At 62.8% G+C, this 23,014-nt stretch overlaps 1 protein-coding gene across 1 annotated transcript in view; it reads right to left on the bottom strand.

The window, feature by feature from the left end:
- Positions 1 to 23,014, bottom strand: part of LOC134346574 (butyrophilin subfamily 3 member A1-like) — a 141,840-nt gene that overhangs the window by 7,063 nt on the left and 111,763 nt on the right. The window contains exon 7 of the mRNA XM_063047991.1: positions 3,621 to 3,647. Within this exon, the coding sequence (XP_062904061.1) occupies positions 3,621 to 3,647 (27 nt within the window). The remainder of the gene's footprint in view (positions 1 to 3,620; positions 3,648 to 23,014) is intronic.

The following is a 23,014-nucleotide window of genomic DNA, read 5'->3' as shown; positions in this document are numbered from 1 at the left end:
GTTTTCAGCTCCTTCCTGGCTACGTTCTAACTCTCTGGAGCCCTGTCGATCTTTGCTTCCCAAAACTGGAATTAAATTTCCTGCTTCCTCTTGACCTGATGTTCTATATGTCTTGTCAACCATGGTTTCTTCACCCTCCCACCATTTCACTGTCTCCATGGGACAAACCTGTACATGAACCCATGCAAGTGTTCCCTAAACAAACACCATCTCTACATTGTGCATTTCCCACAGAACCACCACTCCCAGTTGACAATCCCAAGCTCCCACCTAATAGCGTCATAACTCACCATCCTCCAGTTACACTGGCTGCTCAAATCCCTGTCCAAGGCTATGGGAAAAGTGAGGGAGTTGTGGTCACCGTCTCCAAAAAGGTCACCACTGAGTGATCTGTCACCTGTCCTCGTTCATTGCCCAGTGCAATTGATTGTAAGTGATTTTATACTTCCTTATATTGTCTGGGATTTCCCATCTGTAAGAGGACTGGATGTGACTGAGTTTGTCAACCGTGTTCAGGAAACGTTCCTACATCAATATATAGAGGTTGCAACTGAAGAGTGTGTGATAGGGAAAGAGACAAGGCAGGCGACAGAAGTGTGTCGAGGGGAACACTTTTGATCAAGTGATCATAATTCCATGAGAGTCAAGATAATTATGGAGGATAGTTCTCATCCTATGCTCTCTAGTTCTAGTCTCACTCAACCTCAGTGAAAACGTCTGCGTGCATTTACCCTATCTATACCCCTCATAGTTGTGTACACTTCTGTCAAATTTCCCCTCATTCTTCTACACTCAGTGGAATAAAGTCCTAACATATTTAACCCTGCCCGATAACTCAGGTAGGTCCTCAAGCCCAGTCAACAGCTGTGCAAGTTTTCTCTGGACTCGTTTTCAATCGTATTGATCTTTCCTGTAGGTGGGTGACCAGAACTGCAGATAATACTCCAGACTTGGCCTCACCAATGTTTTCGACATTACATTGCAACTCTTGAACTCAATTTATGATTTATGAAGGCCAATGTGCCAAAACTCTCTTTACAACCTGTGACAACTTTCAAAGAATTAAGGATCTGTATTCCTAGATCCTTCTGTTCCTCACTGTCCGACCCCTCACCCTGCAAGTCCTACCCTGGTTTGTCCTTCCAAAGTGCAACACCTCACACTCGTCTGCATGAAATTTCATGTGTCATTTTTCAGCCCATGGTTCCAGTTGGTTCATCCTGCTGAAAGCTTTGATAGCCTTCCTCCCTGTCCATCAGACCCAGAATCTTGGTGTCATCTGAAAATTTGCTGTTGCAGTTTATCACATTATCATCCAGATCGGTGATACAGAAGACAAACAATAATGGACCTCCCACCGATCCCAGCAGTACTCCACTAGTCACAGGGCAGCAGTCAGAGAGGCAATCATTTACTACCTCTCACTGGCTTCTCCTGTGAAGCAAATATCAAATCCAATTTGCTACCTCATGCTAAATGGCAAGTGACTGAACCATCCTGAATAAACTCCCAAGCGGCATCTTGTAAAAGGCCTTGTTAAAGTCCATGTCAACATCATCCACTGTCTTGCCTTCAACAACCTTACTGGTAACTTCCTCGAAAGACTCTGTAAGATTGATTAGACATGAGCTATCACAGACAAAGTCATGCAGACTATCCCTAATCAGTCATTGTCCACCAAAGTAGAAACATAGAAACATAGAAAATAGGTGCAGGAGTAGGCCATTCGGCCCTTCGAGCCTGCACCGCCATTTATTATGATCATGGCTGATCATCCAACTCAGAACCCCGCCCCAGCCTTCCCTCCATACCCCCTGATCCCCTGTAGCCACAAGGGCCATATCTAACTCTCTCTTAAACATAGCCAATGAACTGGCCTCAACAGTTTCCTGTGGCAGAGAATTCCACAGATTCACCACTCTCTGTGTGAAGAAGTTTTTCCTAATCTTGGTCCTAAAAGGCTTCCCCTCTATCCTCAAACTGTGGCCCCTCGTTCTGGACTTCCCCAACATCGGGAACAATCTTCCTGCATCTAGCCTGTCCAATCCCTTTAGGATTTTATACGTTTCAATCAGATCCCCCCTCAATCTTCTAAATTCCAACGAGTACAAGCCCAGTTCAACCAGTCTTTATACTGAAATTTTCTGTCCCTTAGGTTGACTTGCCCACTACCCATGGCAGACTCAGCTGCCTACAATTTTCTGGTTTATTCTTAGAGCCTTTCTTGAACGACGGAACAACATTAACTCTCCTCCAATCCTCTGGCACCTCCCTTGTGGCTGAGGATGCTTTAAATACTTCTGTTAGCATCCCTGCAATTTCTGCACTAACATCCCACATGGTCTGAAGGGGGACTTTGTCAAGCCCTGGGCGTTTATTCACCCTAATTCAGCGACCACATCCTCCTCTGTCAGCTCCATACGGTCCATGATCTCCCTGCTGTTTTGCCTCACTTGTAGGGACTCTGTCCATCTCCTGAGTAAATACAGATGTAAAAAATCCATTTAAGATTTCCTCCATCTCTTTAGGCTCCATGCACAGATATCACACTGATCTTCAAGTGGGTCAGTTTTGTCCTGTGCTACTCCTTTGTTCTTCACATATCTGTAGAAGTCCTTGGGATTGTTTTTCACCTTGTCTGCTGGAGCAACTTCATGGCTTATTTTAGCCTCCTGATTTCCTCTCAAGTGTTTGCTTGCATTTCTGATACTCAAGTACCTCATTTGTTCCGTGCTGCCTGATCCTTCTTCCTCTTCTGAACCAGAGCCTAATTTGCCCACAAAAAACAAGGTTTCCTAAACTCTTAGCCTTGCCTTTTATTCATACAGGAACATACAAATTCTGTACTCTCAAAATTTTGAAGGCAAAATTTACCAAGCACACCTTTGAGTGAGAACAACCTGTCCCAATTCACACTTGCCAGACCCTCAGTTCCACCCATATAGCCTAAGTAGACGAGCCCTCCAGTCTGTCCTGTCTGAGAACTGCAGTAACATTTTTCCCTGCCAGTAATACCAGCTTTCCCCCTTTAATCTCTTGTGCTGTGTCATATTTGCCAGTTTCACTCCCATGTTTAAAAACATGTCTAAAACAATGGAACCGGGAACACTGAGCTGCTGGTCCTGCCCCTCCTCCAGCCAATGGCTACAATGTCATAATTCCACGTGCTGATTCACGCTTTCAGCTCACCCGCCTTACGTACAATACTTCTTGCATTGAAATGGATGCAACTCAGAACATTCTTCCCACCATACTCAACCTTTCAACTGCTGTCTTTGTATGTAGTGTTAATAGCATCTTTTCCCACAACCACTCCATATCTGCTCTGGCACTTTGGTTCCCATCCCCCTGCAAGACTAGTTTACACCACTCCACCCCACCCTCACCAATCCAGAGCAGTACCAGCAAATCTTCCCACTTGCAAACAAAACATACGAACTGTTATATTCTACGCTTCGACCTATGAATGCAATCATGCCACATGACTTTTTCCACCTTTGTGAGAACACATCACCCTGAACTCCTTCAACCTCCGGAATACCTCCCATTACACCGGGACTGATTCATTTTCAAAAAGCTGTTTATACTAAACCTCTCAGTCTAGTAACACAAGATCTTACCTTCATGGCCACGTATCCTCTTCCACTCTGAAAACAGAAAGAACAGACCTGACTGAAGAAATCTCTCAGGAATTTCGTGTGCAATTAATTTCACATGAAACAGCTTTAAATACATAATTCATTCATTCATTCAGGTGCCTTGCCATTCGGCATGGGCGATCATGTCTCTCCATCCATCACGGTCCCTGACCCTCCGAATTGTAGTTGTTGCCTCCCCTGTTTCTAACCATGAGGTTATTCCATCTATCATTTTCATTCTCTGTCTGCCTCTGCTTCTTTTTCCTTCCAGCTTTCCAGTTGTAACTAAATGTTCCAATGTCTCTCTTCACATGATGTGTCCAAAGAATTTTGATTGCTGTTTTCTGATTTTTTTAAGTAATGTAAGTTTTGTTTTTGTTCTCTGTAGAACTTCTTCATTGGTTATCCTGTCGGTAGATGATATGCATAGCATTCTTCTACAAATACATAATAGCAGCTCCTAATTCTGCATCACCACTTGTAGGTCAGAAGTTAAATGTTTATCATCAAGGACCATATCAGTAACTTTCCCAAACGGAGATCCCCAAAGTGTCAGTCTCCACCATGACCATTTCCCATGGCGTAGTGACATCGGCGCTGGACTGCGGGGTGGAGGTTCTGAAGTTCAAACCCAGTTGGCTCCCCCCAGCACGCTTTCCATCCATGCGGGGTTAAGAGCTGGTGATCTCTTTGGAAAAATAAACTCACCCGGCAGAAGGCAATGGCAAACCACTGCTGTAACTTGCCTAGTATGCGAATTCCAACTACGTCAGAACGGCGTGAGAGGAAGTCGTCCGCTACCCGGAGAAGTTCTGGATGCGACCTACATTATTATTCTGGGGTGGAAGATCCAAAAGCCTGAAAGCAGTCTAAAAGACAGCTTCTACCCTGCTCTTATAAGACTATTGAATCATTTCCTAGTACAATAAGATGCACTCTTGATCTCACAATCTACCTCAATATTGTCTTGCTCCTTATCATTTACCTACACTGAACTTGCTCTGGAGCTGGTACACTTTTCTCTGCATGTTATTATTTTACCTTGTTCTATCAATGCACTGTGTCATTAATTAATCTGTACGAACAGCATGCAAGACAAATTTCTGGTGCTTGTTACAGTAATAAACCAATTCCAATTCAATTCAATTTCCATCCATGCAGTTGAACAGAAAATCCTGAACAAATTTACACGTCAGTCCATCTCAGGGGTAAAGCTCATCTGCCGGACGGCTGAAGCTGAGAATGTGGATCATAAAAAGAATTCAGCCCTGAGATCCACTGATGGTAAATGATTGTCACTGCAGAATTCAGCCACATCCATGTTAAAGTTTAGACCTGCTGATGGAAACTTGCTGACAGAATTTGGGAGGAAATAGTCGCTCACTTATTTACACAACTTCCTGAAAATATGGATGGTGAAGGTTGGAGATCCTGCTGTAGATCACTGGCAAAGGAGGCTTTGCTGTCTGATGAGCCAGGACCCCTGGACTTAACCAAGTCCAATATCATCTTTCTTTCTTTCTTTATTTATTTATATACATACAAACATTGACTTCTCTAACTTCCGCTAATGTCCCACCTCCCCCTGATACCCCATCCGTTATTTATTTTTATATACACATTCTTTCTCTCTCTCTCCTTTTTCTCCTTCTGTCCCTCTGACTATACCCCTTGCCCATCCTCTGGGACCCCCCACTTGTCTTTCTCCCTGGGCCTCCTGTCCCATGATCCTCTCATATCCCTTTTGCCAATCACCTGTCCAGCTCTTGGCTCCATCCCTCCCCCTCCTGTCTTCTCCTATCATTTTGGATCTCCCCCTCCCCCTTCCACTTTCAAATCCCTTACTAACTCTTCCTTCAGTTAGTCCTGACGAAGGGTCTCGGCCCGAAACGTCGACTGTACCTCTTCCTACAGATGCTGCCTGGCCTGCTGCGTTCACCAGCAACTTTGATGTGTGTTGCTCCACTATCACCTTGTCTGGGAGTGGACGGTGATGCAGTAATTGCCTCCCAGTGCAGGGAAAGTTTACCAATCCCAACACCAATGGGAGAAATTCTCAGAGTGTGAGAGCTGTAGAATTGGCTCGAGCTTTTGCTGCCGCACGGAGAAAGGATCCTGTCGGATTCAAACAGAATGTTGGTGGAGGGTTCACTGATCCAAGTACACGAACTCCTGAACCAATTCCTATCCCTCGCTTTCCTCAACAGGAAATGTCTGATGTTTGAGAGAGGGGGAGGGAGATGGGGAGAGAGGAGGGTGGGAGAGAGGGGTGGGAGAGAGAGAGAGGGATGAGGGTGTTCAGAGTGGAGGAGGAGGGGTGAGGGGTGGGGGAGAGCGAGAGGGTGAGAGAGGCCGAGATGGAAGGAGAGTGGAGATGGGGGTGGGTGGAGAGTGAGAGTGGATGAGAGGAAGTGAAAGAGAGTCAGTGAGAGAGAGTGTGTCTGAGGGACAGAGCAGGAGAGAGCAGGGGAGGGGGAGGGGATGGAAGGGGAGGGAGGAGGGAGAGGGGATAGGGGGAGGAGGAAGGGGTAGTGGGGTCAGAGGGTGGGGGAAGTAAAAAGTGGGAGAGTGAGAGAGAGGAGGGTGGAAAGAGAGTTGGGAGGGGGTGAGGGGGAGGGGAGGAAGGGGAAGAGGTGGGAGGGAGGGGAAGAGGGGAGACAGTGGAGGGACAGAGGTGTAGAGGTGAGAGAGATGGGGAGAGAGGTGAGGGTGAGGTGAAAAGAGGGGAGAGAGAAAGAGTGTAGGAGGGAGAGACGGCAAGGGGGGAGAGAGAAAGGAGGGATAGTGGGGGAGAGAAGGGGGAGTTTCAGAGAGGGGAGGGAGGGGGAAGGGTGAGAGAGCGAGTGCTGAGGAAGTGGAGAGGAGAGTGAGAAGGGCAGGAGACAGAAGAAGGTACAGAGAGGTGTGGGGGTGGAGTTCTGACAGTGAGAGAGGTGAGGGAGAGAGGTGAGGGGGGAGAGGTGAGGGAGAGAGGTGAGGGGGAGAGGTGTGGGGGAGAGGTGTGGGGGAGAGGTGTGGGGGAGAGGTGTGGGGGAGAGGTGTGGGGGAGAGGTGTGGGGAAAGAGGTGAGGGGGAGGTGAGGGGGGAGAGGTGTGGGGAAAGAGGTGAGGGGGAGGTGAGGGGGGAGAGGTGAGGGGGGAGAGGTAAGGGGGAGGTGTGGGGGGAGAGGTGAGGGGGGAGAGGTAAGGGGGAGGTGTGGGGGGAGAGGTGAGGGGGGAAGAGGTGTGGGGGGAGAGGTCAGGGGAGAGAGGTGGAGAGAGTTGGGGGGACAGGGAGAGTGGAGGGGCAGTAAAAAGTGGGAGAGGGAGAGAGCAGAGGAAGGAGGAGAGGGAGATGTGGGGGAGAGTCTTGAGAGAGGGGTGTGAGAAGGGCAGGAGACAGAAGAAGGTACAGAGAGGTGTAGGGGTGGAGTTCTGACAGTGAGAGAGGTGAGGGGGGAGAGGTGTGGGGGGGGAGGTGTGGGGGGGGAGGTGTGGGGGGGAGGTGTGGGGGGAGAGGTGTGGGGGGGGAGGTGAGGGGGGAGAGGTGTGGGGGGAGAGGTGAGGGGGGAGAGGTGAGGGGGGAGAGGTGAGGGGGAGAGGTGAGGGGGGAGAGGTGTGGGGGGAGAGGTGAGGGGGGAGAGGTGAGGGGGGAGAGGTGTGGTGAAAGAGGTAAGGGGGAGGTGTGGGGGAGAGGTGAGGGGGGAGAGGTGAGGGGGGAGAGGTGAGGGGGGAGAGGTGTGGTGAAAGAGGTGTGGGGGGGAGGTGTGGGGGAGAGGTGAGGGGGGAGAGGTGTGGGGGGAGAGGTGAGGGGGGAGAGGTGAGGGGGGAGAGGTGTGGGGAAAGAGGTGTGGGGGGGAGGTGTGGGGGGAGAGGTGTGGGGGGGGAGGTGAGGGGGGAGAGGTGTGGGGGGAGAGGTGTGGGGGGAGAGGTGTGGGGGGAGAGGTGTGGGGGGGAGGTGTGGGGGGAGAGGTGAGGGGGGAGAGGTGAGGGGGGAGAGGTGTGGGGGGAGAGGTGTGGGGGGAGAGGTGTGGGGGGAGAGGTGTGGGGGGAGAGGTGAGGGGGGAGAGGTGAGGGGGGAGAGGTGAGGGGGAGAGGTGTGGGGGGAGAGGTGAGGGGGGAGAGGTGTGGGGGGAGAGGTGAGGGGGGAGAGGTGAGGGGGGAGAGGTGTGGGGGGAGGTGTGGGGGGAGAGGTGTGGGGGGAGAGGTGAGGGGGGAGAGGTGTGGGGGAGAGGTGTGGGGGGAGAGGTGAAGGGGGAGAGGTGAGGGGGAGAGGTGAAGGGGGGAGGTGTGGGGGGAGAGGTGAGGGGGGAGAGGTGTGGGGGGAGAGGTGTGGGGGGAGAGGTGTGGGGGGAGAGGTGTGGGGGGAGAGGTGAGGGGGAGAGGTGAGGGGGGAGAGGTGAGGGGGGAGAGGTGTGGGGGGAGAGGTGGGGGGGAGAGGTGAGGGGGGGAGGTGTGGGGGAGAGGTGTGGGGGAGAGGTGTGGGGAAAGAGGTGAGGGGGAGGTGTGGGGGAGAGGTGGGGGGAGAGGTGTGGGGAAAGAGGTGAGGGGGAGGTGAGGGGGGAGAGGTGTGGGGAAAGAGGGAGGGGGAGGTGAGGTGAGGGGGGAGAGGTAAGGGGGAGGTGTGGGGGGAGAGGTGTGGGGGGAGAGGTGAGGGGGGAAGAGGTGTGGGGGGAGAGGTCAGGGGAGAGAGGTGGAGAGAGTTGGGGGGACAGGGAGAGTGGAGGGGCAGTAAAAAGTGGGAGAGGGAGAGAGCAGAGGAAGGAGGAGAGGGAGATGTGGGGGAGAGTCTTGAGAGAGGGGTGTGAGAAGGGCAGGAGACAGAAGAAGGTACAGAGAGGTGTGGGGGTGGAGTTCTGACAGTGAGAGAGGTGAGGGGGAGAGGTGAGGGGGGAGAGGTGTGGGGGGGGAGGTGTGGGGGGGGAGGTGTGGGGGGAGAGGTGTGGGGGGGGAGGTGAGGGGGGAGAGGTGTGGGGGGAGAGGTGAGGGGGGAGAGGTGAGGGGGGAGAGGTGAGGGGGGAGAGGTGAGGGGGAGAGGTGAGGGGGGAGAGGTGTGGGGGGAGAGGTGAGGGGGGAGAGGTGAGGGGGGAGAGGTGTGGTGAAAGAGGTAAGCGGGAGGTGAGGGGGAGATGTGAGGGGGGAGAGGTGAGGGGGGAGAGGTGTGGTGAAAGAGGTGTGGGGGGGAGGTGTGGGGGAGAGGTGAGGGGGGAGAGCTGTGGGGGGAGAGGTGAGGGGGGAGAGGTGAGGGGGGAGAGGTGTGGTGAAAGAGGTGTGGGGGGGAGGTGTGGGGGGAGAGGTGTGGGGGGGGAGGTGAGGGGGGAGAGGTGTGGGGGGAGAGGTGTGGGGGGAGAGGTGTGGGGGGAGAGGTGTGGGGGGGAGGTGTGGGAGGAGAGGTGAGGGGGGAGAGGTGAGGGGGGAGAGGTGTGGGGGTAGAGGTGTGGGGGGAGAGGTGTGGGGGGAGAGGTGTGGGGGGAGAGGTGAGGGGGGAGAGGTGAGGGGGGAGAGGTGTGGTGAAAGAGGTAAGGGGGAGGTGTGGGGGAGAGGTGAGGGGGGAGAGGTGAGGGGGGAGAGGTGTGGTGAAAGAGGTGTGGGGGGGAGGTGTGGGGGAGAGGTGAGGGGGAGAGGTGTGGGGGGAGAGGTGAGGGGGGAGAGGTGAGGGGGGAGAGGTGTGGTGAAAGAGGTGTGGGGGGGAGGTGTGGGGGGAGAGGTGTGGGGGGGGAGGTGAGGGGGGAGAGGTGTGGGGGGAGAGGTGTGGGGGGAGAGGTGTGGGGGGAGAGGTGTGGGGGGGAGGTGTGGGGGGAGAGGTGAGGGGGGAGAGGTGAGGGGGGAGAGGTGTGGGGGTAGAGGTGTGGGGGGAGAGGTGTGGGGGGAGAGGTGAGGGGGGAGAGGTGAGGGGGGAGAGGTGAGGGGGAGAGGTGTGGGGGGAGAGGTGTGGGGGGAGAGGTGTGGGGGGAGAGGTGTGGGGGGAGAGGTGAGGGGGGAGAGGTGAGGGGGGGGAGGTGTGGTGAAAGAGGTAAGGGGGAGGTGTGGGGGGAGAGGTGAGAGGGGAGAGGTGTGGGGGGAGAGGTGAGGGGGGGAGGTGTGGTGAAAGAGGTAAGGGGGAGGTGTGGGGGGAGAGGTGAGGGGGGAGAGGTGTGGGGGGAGAGGTGAGGGGGGAGAGGTGAGGGGGGAGAGGTGTGGGGGGAGAGGTGAGGGGGGAGAGGTGAGGGGGGAGAGGTGTGGGGGGAGAGGTGAGGGGGGAGAGGTGAGGGGGGAGGTGTGGGGGAGAGGTGAGGGGGGGAGGTGTGGGGGGAGAGGTGAGGGGGGAGAGGTGTGGGGGGAGAGGTGGGGGGAGAGGTGAGGGGGGAGAGGTGTGGGGGGAGAGGTGTGGGGGGAGAGGTGTGGGGGGAGAGGTGAGGGGGGAGAGGTGTGGGGGGAGAGGTGTGGGGGGAGAGGTGTGGGGGAGGTGTGGTGAAAGAGGTAAGGGGGAGGTGAGGGGGGAGAGGTGAGGGGGGAGAGGTGTGGGGGGGGAGAGGTGGGGGGAGGTGTGGGGGGAGAGGTGTGGGGGGAGAGGTGTGGGGGGAGAGGTGTGGGGGAGAGGTGTGGGGGAGAGGTGGGGGAGAGGTGAGGGGGGAGAGGTGTGGGGGGAGAGGTGAGGGGGAGAGGTGTGGGGGGAGAGGTGTGGGGGGAGAGGTGTGGGGGAGGTGTGGGGGGAGAGGTGAGGGGGGAGGTGTGGGGGAGAGGTGAGGGGGGAGAGGTGAGGGGGGAGAGGTGTGGGGGGAGAGGTGTGGGGGGAGAGGTGTGGGGGGAGAGGTGAGGGGGGAGAGGTGAGGGGGGAGAGGTGTGGGGGGGAGGTGTGGTGAAAGAGGTAAGGGGAAGGTGTGGGGGGAGAGGTGAGGAGTGAGAGGTGTGGGGGGAGAGGTGTGGGGGGAGAGGTGTGGGGGGAGAGGTGTGGGGGGAGAGGTGAGGGGGGAGAGGTGTGGGGGGAGAGGTGTGGGGGGAGAGGTGTGGGGGGAGAGGTGTGGGGGAGGTGTGGTGAAAGAGGTAAGGGGGAGGTGTGGGGGGAGAGGTGAGGGGGAGGTGAGGGGGGAGAGGTGTGGGGGGAGAGGTGTGGGGGGAGAGGTGTGGGGGGAGAGGGTGGGGGGAGAGGTGTGGGGGGAGAGGTGTGGGGGAGGTGTGGTGAAAGAGGTGTGGGGGGAGAGGTGAGGGGGGAGGTGAGGGGGGGAGGTGTGGGGGGAGAGGTGTGGGGGGAGAGGTGTGGGGGGAGAGGTGTGGGGGGAGAGGTGTGGGGGGAGAGGTGTGGGGGGAGAGGTAAGGGGGAGGTGTGGGGGGAGAGGTGTGGGGGGAGAGGTAAGGGGGAGGTGTGGGGGGGAGGTGTGCGGGAGAGGTGTGGGGGGGAGGTGTGGGGGGAGAGGTGAGGGGGGAGAGGTGAGGGGGGAGAGGTGTGGGGGGAGAGGTGAGGGGGGAGAGGTGTGGGGGGAGAGGTGTGGGGGGAGAGGTGTGGGGGGAGAGGTGTGGGGGGAGAGGTGTGGGGGGAGAGGTAAGGGGGAGGTGTGGGGGGAGAGGTGTGGGGGGAGAGGTAAGGGGGAGGTGTGGGGGGAGGTGTGGGGGGAGAGGTGTGGGGGGAGAGCTGTGGGGGGAGAGGTGTGGGGGAGAGGTGTGGGGGAGAGGTGTGGGGGGAGAGGTGTGGGGGGAGAGGTGTGGGGGGGAGGTGTGGGGGGAGAGGTGTGGGGGGAGAGGTGTGGGGGGAGAGGTGTGGGGGGAGAGGTGTGGGGGGAGAGGTGTGGGGGGAGAGGTGTGGGGGGAGAGGTGAGGGGGAGAGGTGTGGGGGGAGAGGTGTGGGGGGAGAGGTGTGGGGGGAGAGGTGTGGGGGGAGAGGTGTGGGGGGAGAGGTGTGGGGGGAGAGGTGTGGGGGGAGAGGTGTGGGGGGAGGTGGGGGGAGAGGTGAGGGGGAGAGGTGTGGGGGGAGGTGAGGGGGGAGAGGTGAGGGGGGAGAGTTGTGGGGGGAGGTGAGGGGGGAGAGGTGAGGGGGGAGAGGTGTGGGGGGAGGTGAGGGGGGGAGGTGAGGGGGGGAGGTGAGGGGGGGAGGTGAGGGGGGGAGGTGAGGGGGGAGAGGTGAGGGGGGAGAGGTGTGGGGGGAGAGGTGTGGGGGAGGTGTGGTGAAAGAGGTAAGGGGGAGGTGTGGGGGGAGAGGTGTGGGGGGAGAGGTGTGGGGGGAGAGGTGTGGGGGGAGAGGTGTGGGGGAGAGGTGTGGGGGGGAGGTGTGGGGGGAGAGGTGTGGGGGGAGAGGTGTGGGGGGAGAGGTAAGGGGGAGGTGTGGGGGGAGAGGTGAGGGGGGAGAGGTGTGGGGGGAGAGGTGAGGGGGAGAGGTGTGGGGGAGAGGTGAGGGGGGAGAGGTGTGGGGGGAGGGTGAGGGGGAGAGGTGTGGTGAAAGAGGTAAGGGGGAGGTGAGGGGGGAGAGGTGTGGGGGGAGAGGTGAGGGGGGAGAGGTGAAGGGGAGAGGTGAGGGGGGAGGTGTGGGGGAGAGGTGAGGGGGGAGAGGTAAGGGGGAGGTGTGGGGGGAGAGGTGAGGGGGGAGAGGTGTGGGGGGAGAGGTGAGGGGGAGAGGTGTGGGGGAGAGGTGAGGGGGGAGAGGTGTGGGGGGAGAGGTGAGGGGGAGAGGTGAGGGGGAGAGGTGAAGGGGGGAGAGGTGAAGGGGGAGAGGTGAAGGGGGAGAGGTGAGGGGGGAGAGGTGAAGGGGGAGAGGTGAAGGGGGAGAGGTGAGGGGGGAGGTGTGGGGGAGAGGAGAGGGGGGAGAGGTGAGGGGGGAGAGGTGTGGGGGAGAGGTGTGGTGAAAGAGGTAAGGGAGAGGTGTGGGGGGAGAGGTGTGGTGAAAGAGGTGAGGGGGAGAGGTGAGGGGGGAGAGGTGTGGGGGGAGAGGTGAGGGGGGAGAGGTGTGGGGGGAGAGGTGTGGGGGAGAGGTGTGGTGAAAGAGGTAAGGGAGAGGTGTGGGGGGAGAGGTGTGGGGGGAGAGGTGGGGGGAGAGGTGAGGGGGGAGAGGTGAGGGGGGAGAGGTGTGGGGGGAGAGGTGAGGGGGAGAGGTGTGGGGGAGAGGTGTGGTGAAAGAGGTAAGGGGGAGGTGTGGGGGGAGAGTTGAGGGGGGAGAGGTGTGGGGGGAGAGGTGTGGGGGGAGAGGTGTGGGGGGAGAGGTGAGGGGGGAGAGGTGAGGGGGGAGAGTTGAGGGGGGAGAGGTGTGGGGGGAGAGGTGAGGGGGGAGAGGTGAGGGGGAGAGGTGAGGGGGAGAGGTGTGGGGGGAGAGGTGAGGGGGGAGAGGTGTGGGGGAGAGGTGTGGTGAAAGAGGTAAGGGGGAGGTGTGGGGGGAGAGTTGAGTGGGGAGAGGTGTGGGGGGAGAGGTGTGGGGGGAGAGGTGTGGGGGGAGAGGTGAGGGGGGAGAGGTGTGGGGGGGAGGTGTGGGGGGAGAGGTGTGGGGGGAGAGGTGTGGGGGGAGAGGTGGGGGGAGGGGGAGAGGTGTGGGGGGAGAGGTGTGGGGGGAGAGGTGTGGTGAAATAGGTAAGGGGGAGGTGTGGGGGGAGAGGTGAGGGGGAGAGATGTGGGGGAGAGGTGTGGGGGGAGAGGTGAGGGGGGAGAGGTGTGGGGGGAGAGGTGTGGTGAAAGAGGTAGGAGGGGGGGGAGGTGTGGGGGGAGAGGTGAGGGGGGAGAGGTGTGGGGGGAGAGGTGAGGGGAGAGAGGTGTGGGGGAGAGGTGTGGGGGGAGAGGTGTGGGGGGAGAGGTGTGGGGGGAGAGGTGTGGGGGAGAGGTGTGGGGGGAGAGGTGTGGGGGGAGAGGTGTGGGGGGAGAGGTGTGGGGGAGAGGTGTGGTGAAAGAGGTAAGGGTGAGGTGTGGGGGGAGAGGTGGGGGGAGAGGTGTGGGGGGAGAGGTGAGGGGGGAGAGGTGAGGGGGAGGTGGGGGAGAGGTGGGGGGAGAGGTGGGGGAGGGGGGGGAGGTGTGGGGGAGACGTGTGGGGGAGAGGTGAGGGGGGAGAGGTGAGGGGGGAGAGGTGTGGGGGGAGAGGTGTGGGGGGAGAGGTGTGGGGGGAGAGGTGTGGGGGAGGGGAGGGGGAGAGGTGTGGGGGGAGAGGTGGGGGAGAGGTGGGGGGGAGAGGTGTGGGGGGAGAGGTGTGGGGGGAGAGGTGAGGGGGGAGAGGTGAGGGGGGAGAGGTGGGGGAGAGGTGTGGGGGGAGAGGTGTGGTGAAAGAGGTAAGGGGGAGGTGTGGGGGAGAGGTGTGGGGGGAGAGGTGTGGGGGGAGAGGTGAGGGGGGAGAGGTGGGGGGGTGTGGGGGGAGAGGTGGGGGAGGTGAGGGGGAGAGGTGTGGTGAAAGAGGTAAGGGGGAGGTGTGGGGGGAGAGGTGTGGGGGGAGAGGTGAGGGGGGGGAGGTGAGGTGGGGGGGAGGTGAGGGGGGGAGGTGAGGGGGGAGAGGTGTGGGGGGAGAGGGTGAGGTGGGGGGAGAGGTGTGGGGGAGGTGTGGTGAAAGAGGTAAGGGGGAGGGTGGGGGGAGAGGTGTGGGGGGAGAGGTGTGGGGGGAGAGGTGTGGGGGGAGAGGTGTGGGGGGAGAGGTGTGGGGGGAGAGGTGTGGGGGAGAGGTGTGGGGGGAGAGGTGTGGGGGGAGAGGTGGGGGGAGAGGTGTGGGGGGAGAGGTAAGGGGGGAGGTGTGGGGGGAGAGGTGAGGGGGGAGAGGTGTGGGGGGAGAGGTGAGGGGGAGAGGTGTGGGGGAGAGGTGAGGGGGGAGAGGTGTGGGGGGAGGGTGAGGGGGAGAGGTGTGGTGAAAGAGGTAAGGGGGAGGTGAGGGGGGAGAGGTGTGGGGGGAGAGGTGAGGGGGGAGAGGTGAAGGGGGAGAGGTGAGGGGGGAGGTGTGGGGGAGAGGTGAGGGGGAGAGGTAAGGGGGAGGTGTGGGGGGAGAGGTGAGGGGGGAGAGGTGTGGGGGGAGAGGTGAGGGGGAGAGGTGTGGGGGAGAGGTGAGGGGGAGAGGTGTGGGGGGAGAGGTGAGGGGGAGAGGTGGGGGGGAGAGGTGGGGGGAGAGGTGGGGAGGGTGGGGGGAGAGGTGTGGGGGAGAGGTGAGGGGGGAGAGGTGTGGGGGAGAGGTGTGGGGGGAGAGGTGTGGGGGGAGAGGTGTGGGGGGAGAGGTGTGGGGGAGAGGTGTGGGGGGAGAGGGTGGGGGAGAGGTGTGGGGGAGAGGTGGGGGGGAGAGGTGAGGGGGGAGAGGTAGGGGGGAGAGGTGTGGGGAAAGAGGTGAGGGGGAGAGTGTGGGGGGAGAGGTGTGGGAGAGGTGGGAGAGGGTGGGGGAGAGGTGTGGGGGAGAGGTGTGGGGGGAGAGGTGGGGGGAGAGGTGTGGGGGGAGAGGTGTGGGGGGAGAGGTGGGGGGGAGAGGTGTGGGAGAGGGGGGGAGGTGTGGGGGGGGGAGAGGTGTGGGGGGAGAGGTGAGGGGGAGAGGTGGGGGAGAGTGGGGGGAGAGGTGGGTGGGGGGAGGTGTGGGGGGAGGTGGGGGGGAGAGGTGGGGGGGAGAGGTGTGGGGGGAGAGGTGGGGGGAGAGGTGTGGGGGGAGAGGTGTGGGGGGAGAGGTGTGGGGGGAGAGGTGTGGGGGGAGAGGTGAGGGGGAGAGGTGTGGGGGGAGAGGTGTGGGGGGAGAGGTGTGGTGAAAAGGTAAGGGGGAGGTGTGGGGGGAGAGGTGAGGGGGAGAGGTGTGGGGGGAGAGGTGTGGGGGGAGAGGTGGAGAGGGGGGGAGAGGTGTGGGGGGAGAGGTGTGGGGAAAGGGGGAGGGGGGAGAGGTGTGGGGGGAGAGGTGTGGGGGAGAGGTGTGGTGTAGGGGGGGAGGTGTGGGGGGAGAGGTGAGGGGGAGAGGGTGAGGGGGAGGGGGGGGGGAGGTGTGGGGGGAGAGGTGGGGGGGGGAGGTGTGGGAGAGAGGTGTGGGGGGAGAGGTGTGGGGGAGAGGTGTGGGGAGAGGTGGGGGGGGGGTGGGGGGAGAGGTGTGTGGGGGGAGAGGTGGGGGGAGGGTGAGGGGGAGAGGTGGGGGGAGAGGTGTGGGGGGAGAGGTGGGGGGAGAGGTGTGGGGGAGAGGTGTGGGGGAGAGGTGGGGGAGAGGTGTGGGGGGAGAGGTGTGGGGGGAGAGGTGTGGGGGAGAGGTGTGGTGAAAGAGGTAACGGTGAGGTGTGGGGGGAGAGGTGAGGTGGGAGAGGTGTGGGGGGAGAGGTGAGGGGGAGAGGTGAGGGGGGAGAGGTGAGGGGGAGGTGTGGGGGGAGAGGTGGGGGGAGAGGTGTGGGGGAGAGGTGTGGGGGAGAGGTGGGGGGAGAGGGGGGGGGAGAGGTGTGGGGGGGGTGGGGGGGAGAGGTGTGGGGGGAGAGGTGTGGGGGGAGAGGTGAGGGGGGAGAGGTGAGGGGGGAGAGGTGAGGGGGAGAGGTGTGGGGGGAGAGGTGTGGGGGGAGAGGTGTGGGGGGAGAGGTGGGGGAGAGGTGTGGGGGGAGAGGTGAGGGGGGAGAGGTGTGGGGGAGAGGTGTGGGGGGAGAGGTGTGGTGAAAGAGGTAAGGGGGAGGTGTGGGGGGGAGGTGTGGGGGGAGAGGTGTGGGGGGAGAGGTGAGGGGGAGAGGTGTGGGGGGAGAGGTGTGGGGGGAGAGGTGTGGGGGAGAGGTGTGGGGGAGAGGTGTGGGGGGAGAGGTGTGGGGGGAGAGGTGTGGGGGGAGAGGTGTGGGGGGAGAGGTGTGGGGGGAGAGGTGTGGGGGGAGGAGAGGGGGAGGTGTGGGGGGAGGTGTGGGGGGAGAGGTGTGGGGGGAGAGGTGAGGGGGGAGAGGTGAGGGGGGACAGGTGTGGGGGGAGAGGTGTGGAGGGAGAGGTGAGGGGGGAGAGGTGGGGGGGAGAGGTGTGGGGGGAGAGGTGTGGGGGGAGATGTGAGGGGGGAGAGGTGTGGGGGGAGAGGTGTGGGGGGAGAGGTGAGGGGGAGAGGTGTGGGGGGAGAGGTGTGGGGGGAGAGGTGTGGTGAAAGAGGTAAGGGGGAGGTGTGGGGGGAGAGGTGAGGGGGAGAGGTGAGGGGGAGAGGTGAGGGGGGAGAGGTGTGGGGGGAGAGGTGAGGGGGGAGAGGTGTGGGGGGAGAGGTGAGGGGGAGGTGTGGGGGGAGAGGTGAGGGGGAGAGGTGAGGGGGAGAGGTGAGGGGGGAGAGGTGTGGGGGGAGAGGTGAGGGGGGAGAGGTGTGGGGGGAGAGGTGAGGGGGGAGAGGTGAGGGGGGAGAGGTGTGGGGGGAGAGGTGTGGGGGGAGAGGTGTGGGGGAGAGGTGTGGTGAAAGAGGTAAGGGTGAGGTGTGGGGGGAGAGGTGAGGGGGGAGAGGTGTGGGGGGAGAGGTGAGGGGGGAGAGGTGAGGGGGGAGAGGTGAGGGGGAGGTGTGGGGGGAGAGGTGAGGGGGGAGAGGTGAGGGGGGAGAGGTGAGGGGGGAGAGGTGTGGGGGAGAGGTGAGGGGGGAGAGGTGTGGGGGGAGAGGTGTGGGGGGAGAGGTGTGGGGGGAGAGGTGAGGGGGAGGTGTGGGGGAGAGGTGAGGGGGGAGAGGTGTGGGGGGAGGGTGAGGGGGAGAGGTGTGGTGAAAGAGGTAAGGGGGAGGTGAGGGGGGAGAGGTGTGGGGGGAGAGGTGAGGGGGGAGAGGTGAAGGGGGAGAGGTGAGGGGGGAGGTGTGGGGGAGAGGTGAGGGGGGAGAGGTAAGGGGGAGGTGTGGGGGGAGAGGTGAGGGGGGAGAGGTGTGGGGGGAGAGGTGAGGGGGAGAGGTGTGGGGGAGAGGTGAGGGGGGAGAGGTGTGGGGGGAGAGGTGAGGGGGAGAGGTGAGGGGGGAGAGGTGAAGGGGGGAGAGGTGAAGGGGGGAGAGGTGAGGGGGGAGAGGTGAAGGGGGAGAGGTGTAGGGGGAGAGGTGAGGGGGGAGGTGTGGGGGAGAGGAGAGGGGGGAGAGGTGAGGGGGGAGAGGTGTGGGGGAGAGGTGTGGTGAAAGAGGTAAGCGAGAGGTGTGGGGGGAGAGGTGTGGTGAAAGAGGTGAGGGGGGAGAGGTGAGGGGGGAGAGGTGTGGGGGGAGAGGTGAGGGGGGAGAGGTGTGGGGGGAGAGGTGTGGGGGAGAGGTGTGGTGAAAGAGGTAAGGGAGAGGTGTGGGGGGAGAGGTGTGGGGGGAGAGGTGTGGGGGGAGAGGTGTGGGGGGAGAGGTGAGGGGGGAGAGGTGAGGGGGGAGAGGTGTGGGGGGAGAGGTGAGGGGGGAGAGGTGTGGGGGAGAGGTGTGGTGAAAGAGGTAAGGGGGAGGTGTGGGGGGAGAGTTGAGGGGGGAGAGGTGTGGGGGGAGAGGTGTGGGGGGAGAGGTGAGGGGGGAGAGGTGAGGGGGGAGAGGTGAGGGGGGAGAGGTGTGGGGGGAGAGGTGAGGGGGGAGAGGTGAGGGGGCAGAGGTGTGGGGGGAGAGGTGTGGGGGAGAGGTGTGGTGAAAGAGGTAAGGGAGAGGTGTGGGGGGAGAGGTGTGGGGGGAGAGGTGTGGGGGGAGAGGTGTGGGGGGAGAGGTGTGGGGGGAGAGGGTGGGGGGAGGGGGGAGAGGTGAGGGGGGAGAGGTGTGGGGGGAGAGGTGAGGGGGGAGAGGTGTGGGGGAGAGGTGTGGTGAAAGAGGTAAGGGGGAGGTGTGGGGGGAGAGGTGAGGGGGGAGAGGTGTGGGGGGAGAGGTGTGGGGGGAGAGGTGAGGGGGGAGAGGTGTGGGGGGAGAGGTGTGGGGGGAGAGGTGTGGGGGGAGAGGTGTGGGGGGAGAGGTGTGGGGGGAGAGGTGTGGGGGGAGAGGTGTGGGGGGAGAGGTGTGGTGAAATAGGTAAGGGGGAGGTGTGGGGGGAGAGGTGAGGGGGAGAGGTGTGGGGGGAGAGGTGTGGGGGGAGAGGTGAGGGGGGAGAGGTGTGGGGGGAGAGGTGTGGTGAAAGAGGTAAGGGGGAGGTGTGGGGGGAGAGGTGAGGGGGAGAGGTGTGGGGGGAGAGGTGAGGGGAGAGAGGTGTGGGGGAGAGGTGTGGGGGGAGAGGTGTGGGGGGAGAGGTGTGGGGGGAGAGGTGTGGGGGAGAGGTGTGGGGGAGAGGTGTGGGGGGAGAGGTGTGGGGGGAGAGGTGTGGGGGGAGAGGTGTGGGGGAGAGGTGTGGTGAAAGAGGTAAGGGTGAGGTGTGGGGGGAGAGGTGAGGGGGGAGAGGTGTGGGGGGAGAGGTGAGGGGGGAGAGGTGAGGGGGGAGAGGTGAGGGGGGAGAGGTGAGGGGGAGGTGTGGGGGGAGAGGTGAGGGGGGAGAGGTGTGGGGGAGAGGTGTGGGGGAGAGGTGAGGGGGGAGAGGTAGGGGGGAGAGGTGTGGGGGGAGAGGTGTGGGGGAGAGGTGGGGGGAGAGGTGAGGGGGAGAGGTAGGGGGGAGAGGTGTGGGGGGAGAGGTGTGGGGGGAGAGGTGTGGGGGGAGAGGTGTGGGGGAGAGGTGTGGGGGGAGAGGTGAAAGAGGGGGGAGGTGTGGGGGGAGGTGTGGGGGGAGAGGTGGGGGGAGAGGTGGGGGGAGAGGTGTGGGGGGAGAGGTGTGGGGGGAGAGGTGTGGGGGAGAGGTGTGGGGGGAGAGGGTGGGGGGAGAGGTGTGGGGCGAGAGGTGTGGGGGGAGAGGTAAGGGGGAGGTGGTGGGGGGGAGGTGTGGGGGGAGAGGTGTGGGGGGAGAGGTGAGGGGGGAGAGGTGTGGGGGGAGAGGTGTGGGGGGAGAGGTGTGGGGGAGAGGTGGGGGGGAGAGGTGTGGGGGGAGAGGTGTGGGGGGAGAGGTGTGGTGGGAGAGGTAAGGGGGAGGTGTGGGGGGGAGGTGTGGGGGGAGAGGTGTGGGGGGAGAGGTGAGGGGGAGAGGTGAGGGGGAGAGGTGAGGGGGGACAGGTGTGGGGGGAGAGGTGTGGAGGGAGAGGTGAGGGGGGAGAGGTGAGGGGGGAGAGGTGTGGGGGGAGAGGTGTGGTGAAAGAGGTAAGGGGGAGGTGTGGGGGGAGAGGTGAGGGGGGAGAGGTGTGGGGGGAGAGGTGAGGGGGGAGAGGTGTGGGGGGAGAGGTGTGGGGGGAGAGGTGTGGGGGGAGAGGTGTGGGGGAGAGGTGTGGTGAAAGAGGTAAGGGGGAGGTGTGGGGGGAGAGGTGAGGGGGAGAGGTGAGGGGGGAGAGGTGAGGGGGGAGAGGTGAGGGGGGAGAGGTGAGGGGGAGGTGTGGGGGGAGAGGTGAGGGGGGAGAGGTGAGGGGGGAGAGGTGAGGGGGGAGAGGTGTGGGGGAGAGGTGTGGGGGAGAGGTGAGGGGGGAGAGGTGTGGGGGGAGAGGTGTGGGGGGAGAGGTGAGGGGGAGGTGAGGGGGGAGAGGTGTGGGGGGAGAGGTGTGGGGGGAGAGGTGTGGGGGAGAGGTGTGGGGGAGGTGTGGTGAAAGAGGTGTGGGGGGAGAGGTGAGGGGGGGGAGGTGTGGGGGGAGAGGTGTGGGGGGAGAGGTGTGGGGGAGGTGTGGTGAAAGAGGTAAGGTGGAGGTGTGGGGGGAGAGGTGTGGGGGGGGAGGTGTGGGGGAGAGGTGTGGGGGAGAGGTGTGGGGGGGAGGTGTGGGGGGGAGGAGTTGGGGGAGAGGTGTGGGGGGAGAGGTGAGGGGGGAGAGGTGAGGGGGGAGAGGTGTGGGGGGAGAGGTGTGGGGGGAGAGGTGTGGGGGGAGAGGTGTGGGGGGAGAGGTGTGGGGGGAGAGGTGTGGGGGGAGAGGTAAGGGGGAGGTGTGGGGGGAGAGGTGTGGGGGGAGAGGTAGGGGGGAGGTGTGGGGGGGAGGTGTGGGGGGAGAGGTGTGGGGGGAGAGGTGTGGGGGGAGAGGTGTGGTGAGAGGTAAGGGGGAGGTGTGGGGGGAGAGGTGTGGGGGGAGAGCTGTGGGGGGAGAGGTGTGGGGGAGAGGTGTGGGGGGAGAGGTGTGGGGGGAGAGGTGTGGGGGGAGAGGTGTGGGGGGAGGTGTGGGGGGAGAGGTGTGGGGGGAGAGGTGTGGGGGGAGAGGTGTGGGGGGAGAGGTGAGGGGGAGAGGTGTGGGGGGAGAGGTGTGGGGGGAGAGGTGAGGGGGAGAGGTGTGGGGGGAGAGGTGTGGGGGGAGAGGTGAGGGGGGAGAGGTGTGGGGGGAGAGGTGAGGGGGGAGAGGTGTGGGGGGAGAGGTGTGGGGGGAGAGGTGTGGAGGGAGAGGTGTGGGGGGAGGTGAGGGTGGAGAGGTGAGGGGGAGAGGTGAGGGGGGAGAGGTGTGGGGGGAGGTGAGGGGGGAGAGGTGAGGGGGGAGAGTTGTGGGGGGAGGTGAGGGGGGAGAGGTGAGGGGGGAGAGGTGTGGGGGGAGGTGAGGGGGGGAGGTGAGGGGGGAGAGGTGAGGGGGGAGAGGTGTGGGGGAGGTGTGGTGAAAGAGGTAAGGGGGAGGTGTGGGGGGAGAGGTGTGGGGGGAGAGGTGAGGGGGGAGAGGTGTGGGGGAGAGGTGTGGGGGAGAGGTGTGGGGGGGGAGGTGTGGGGGGAGAGGTGAGGGGGGAGAGGTGAGGGGGGAGAGGTGTGGGGGGAGAGGTGAGGGGGGAGAGGTGTGGGGGGAGAGGTGAGGGGGGAGAGGTGAGGGGGGAGAGGTGAGGGGGGAGAGGTGAGGGGGGAGAGGTGAGGGGGGAGAGGTGTGGTGAAAGAGGTAAGGGGGAGGTGTGGGGGGAGAGGTGTGGGGGGAGAGGTAAGGGGGAGGTGTGGGGGGAGAGGTGTGGGGGGAGAGGTTTGGGGGGAGAGGTGAGGGGGGAGAGGTGTGGGGGGAGAGGTGAGGGGGGAGAGGTGTGGGGGGAGAGGTAAGGGGGAGGTGTGGGGGGAGAGGTGAGGGGGAGAGGTGTGGGGGGAGAGGTGAGGGGGAGAGGTGTGGGGGAGAGGTGAGGGGGGAGAGGTGTGGGGGGAGAGGTGAGGGGGAGAGGTGTGGTGAAAGAGGTAAGGGGGAGGTGAGGGGGGAGAGGTGTGGGGGGAGAGGTGAGGGGGGAGAGGTGAAGGGGGAGAGGTGAGGGGGGAGGTGTGGGGGAGAGGTGAGGGGGGAGAGGTAAGGGGGAGGTGAAGGGGGAGGTGTGGGGGGAGAGGTGAGGGGGGAGAGGTGTGGGGGGAGAGCTGAGGGGGAGAGGTGTGGGGGAGAGGTGAGGGGGGAGAGGTGTGGGGGGAGAGGTGAGGGGGAGAGGTGAGGGGGGAGAGGTGAGGGGGGAGAGGTGAAGGGGGGAGAGGTGAAGGGGGAGAGGTGAGGGGGGAGAGGTGAAGGGGGAGAGGTGAGGAGGGAGGTGTGGGGGAGAGGTGAGGGGGGAGAGGTGAGGGGGGAGAGGTGTGGGGGAGAGGTGTGGTGAAAGAGGTAAGGGAGAGGTGTGGGGGGAGAGGTGTGGTGAAAGAGGTGAGGGGGGAGAGGTGAGGGGGGAGAGGTGTGGGGGGAGAGGTGAGGGGGGAGAGGTGAGGGGGGAGAGGTGTGGGGGGAGAGGTGTGGGGGAGAGGTGTGGTGAAAGAGGTAAGGGAGAGGTGTGGGGGGAGAGGTGTGGGGGGAGAGGTGAGGGGGGAGAGGTGAGGGGGGAGAGGTGTGGGGGGAGAGGTGTGGGGGGAGAGGTGAGGGGGGAGAGGTGAGGGGGGAGAGGTGTGGGGGAGAGGTGTGGTGAAAAAGGTAAGGGGGAGGTGTGGGGGGAGAGTTGAGGGGGGAGAGGTGTGGGGGGAGAGGTGTGGGGGGAGAGGTGAGGGGGGAGAGGTGAGGGGGGAGAGGTGAGGGGGGAGAGTTGTGGGGGGAGAGGTGAGGGGGGAGAGGTGAGGGGGGAGAGGTGAGGGGGGAGAGGTGTGGGGGGAGAGGTGTGGGGGAGAGGTGTGGTGAAAGAGGTAAGGGAGAGGTGTGGGGGGAGAGATGTGGGGGGAGAGGTGTGGGGGGAGAGGTGAGGGGGGAGAGGTGAGGGGGGAGAGGTGTGGGGGGAGAGGTGAGGGGGGAGAGGTGTGGGGGAGAGGTGTGGTGAAAGAGGTAAGGGGGAGGTGTGGGGGGAGAGTTGAGGGGGGAGAGGTGTGGGGGGAGAGGTGTGGGGGGAGAGGTGTGGGGGGAGAGGTGAGGGGGGAGAGGTGAGGGGGGAGAGGTGAGGGGGGAGAGGTGAGGGGGAGAGGTGTGGGGGGAGAGGTGTGGGGGGAGAGGTGAGGGGGGAGAGGTGTGGGGGGAGAGGTGTGGGGGGAGAGGTGTGGTGAAAGAGGTAAGGGGGAGGTGTAGGGGGAGAGGTGAGGGGGGAGAGGTGTGGGGGGAGAGGTGTGGGGGGAGAGGTGAGGGGGGAGAGGTGTGGGGGGAGAGGTGTGGTGAAAGAGGTAAGGGGGAGGTGTGGGGGGAGAGGTGAGGGGGGAGAGGTGTGGGGGGAGAGGTGAGGGGAGAGAGGTGTGGGGGAGAGGTGTGGGGGAGAGGTGT

This window comes from Mobula hypostoma, chromosome 5, assembly GCF_963921235.1.
Source record: "Mobula hypostoma chromosome 5, sMobHyp1.1, whole genome shotgun sequence".
In the NCBI taxonomy this organism is placed as follows: Eukaryota; Metazoa; Chordata; class Chondrichthyes; order Myliobatiformes; family Myliobatidae; genus Mobula; species Mobula hypostoma.
This window is presented reverse-complemented; position numbering and strand designations above follow the sequence as displayed.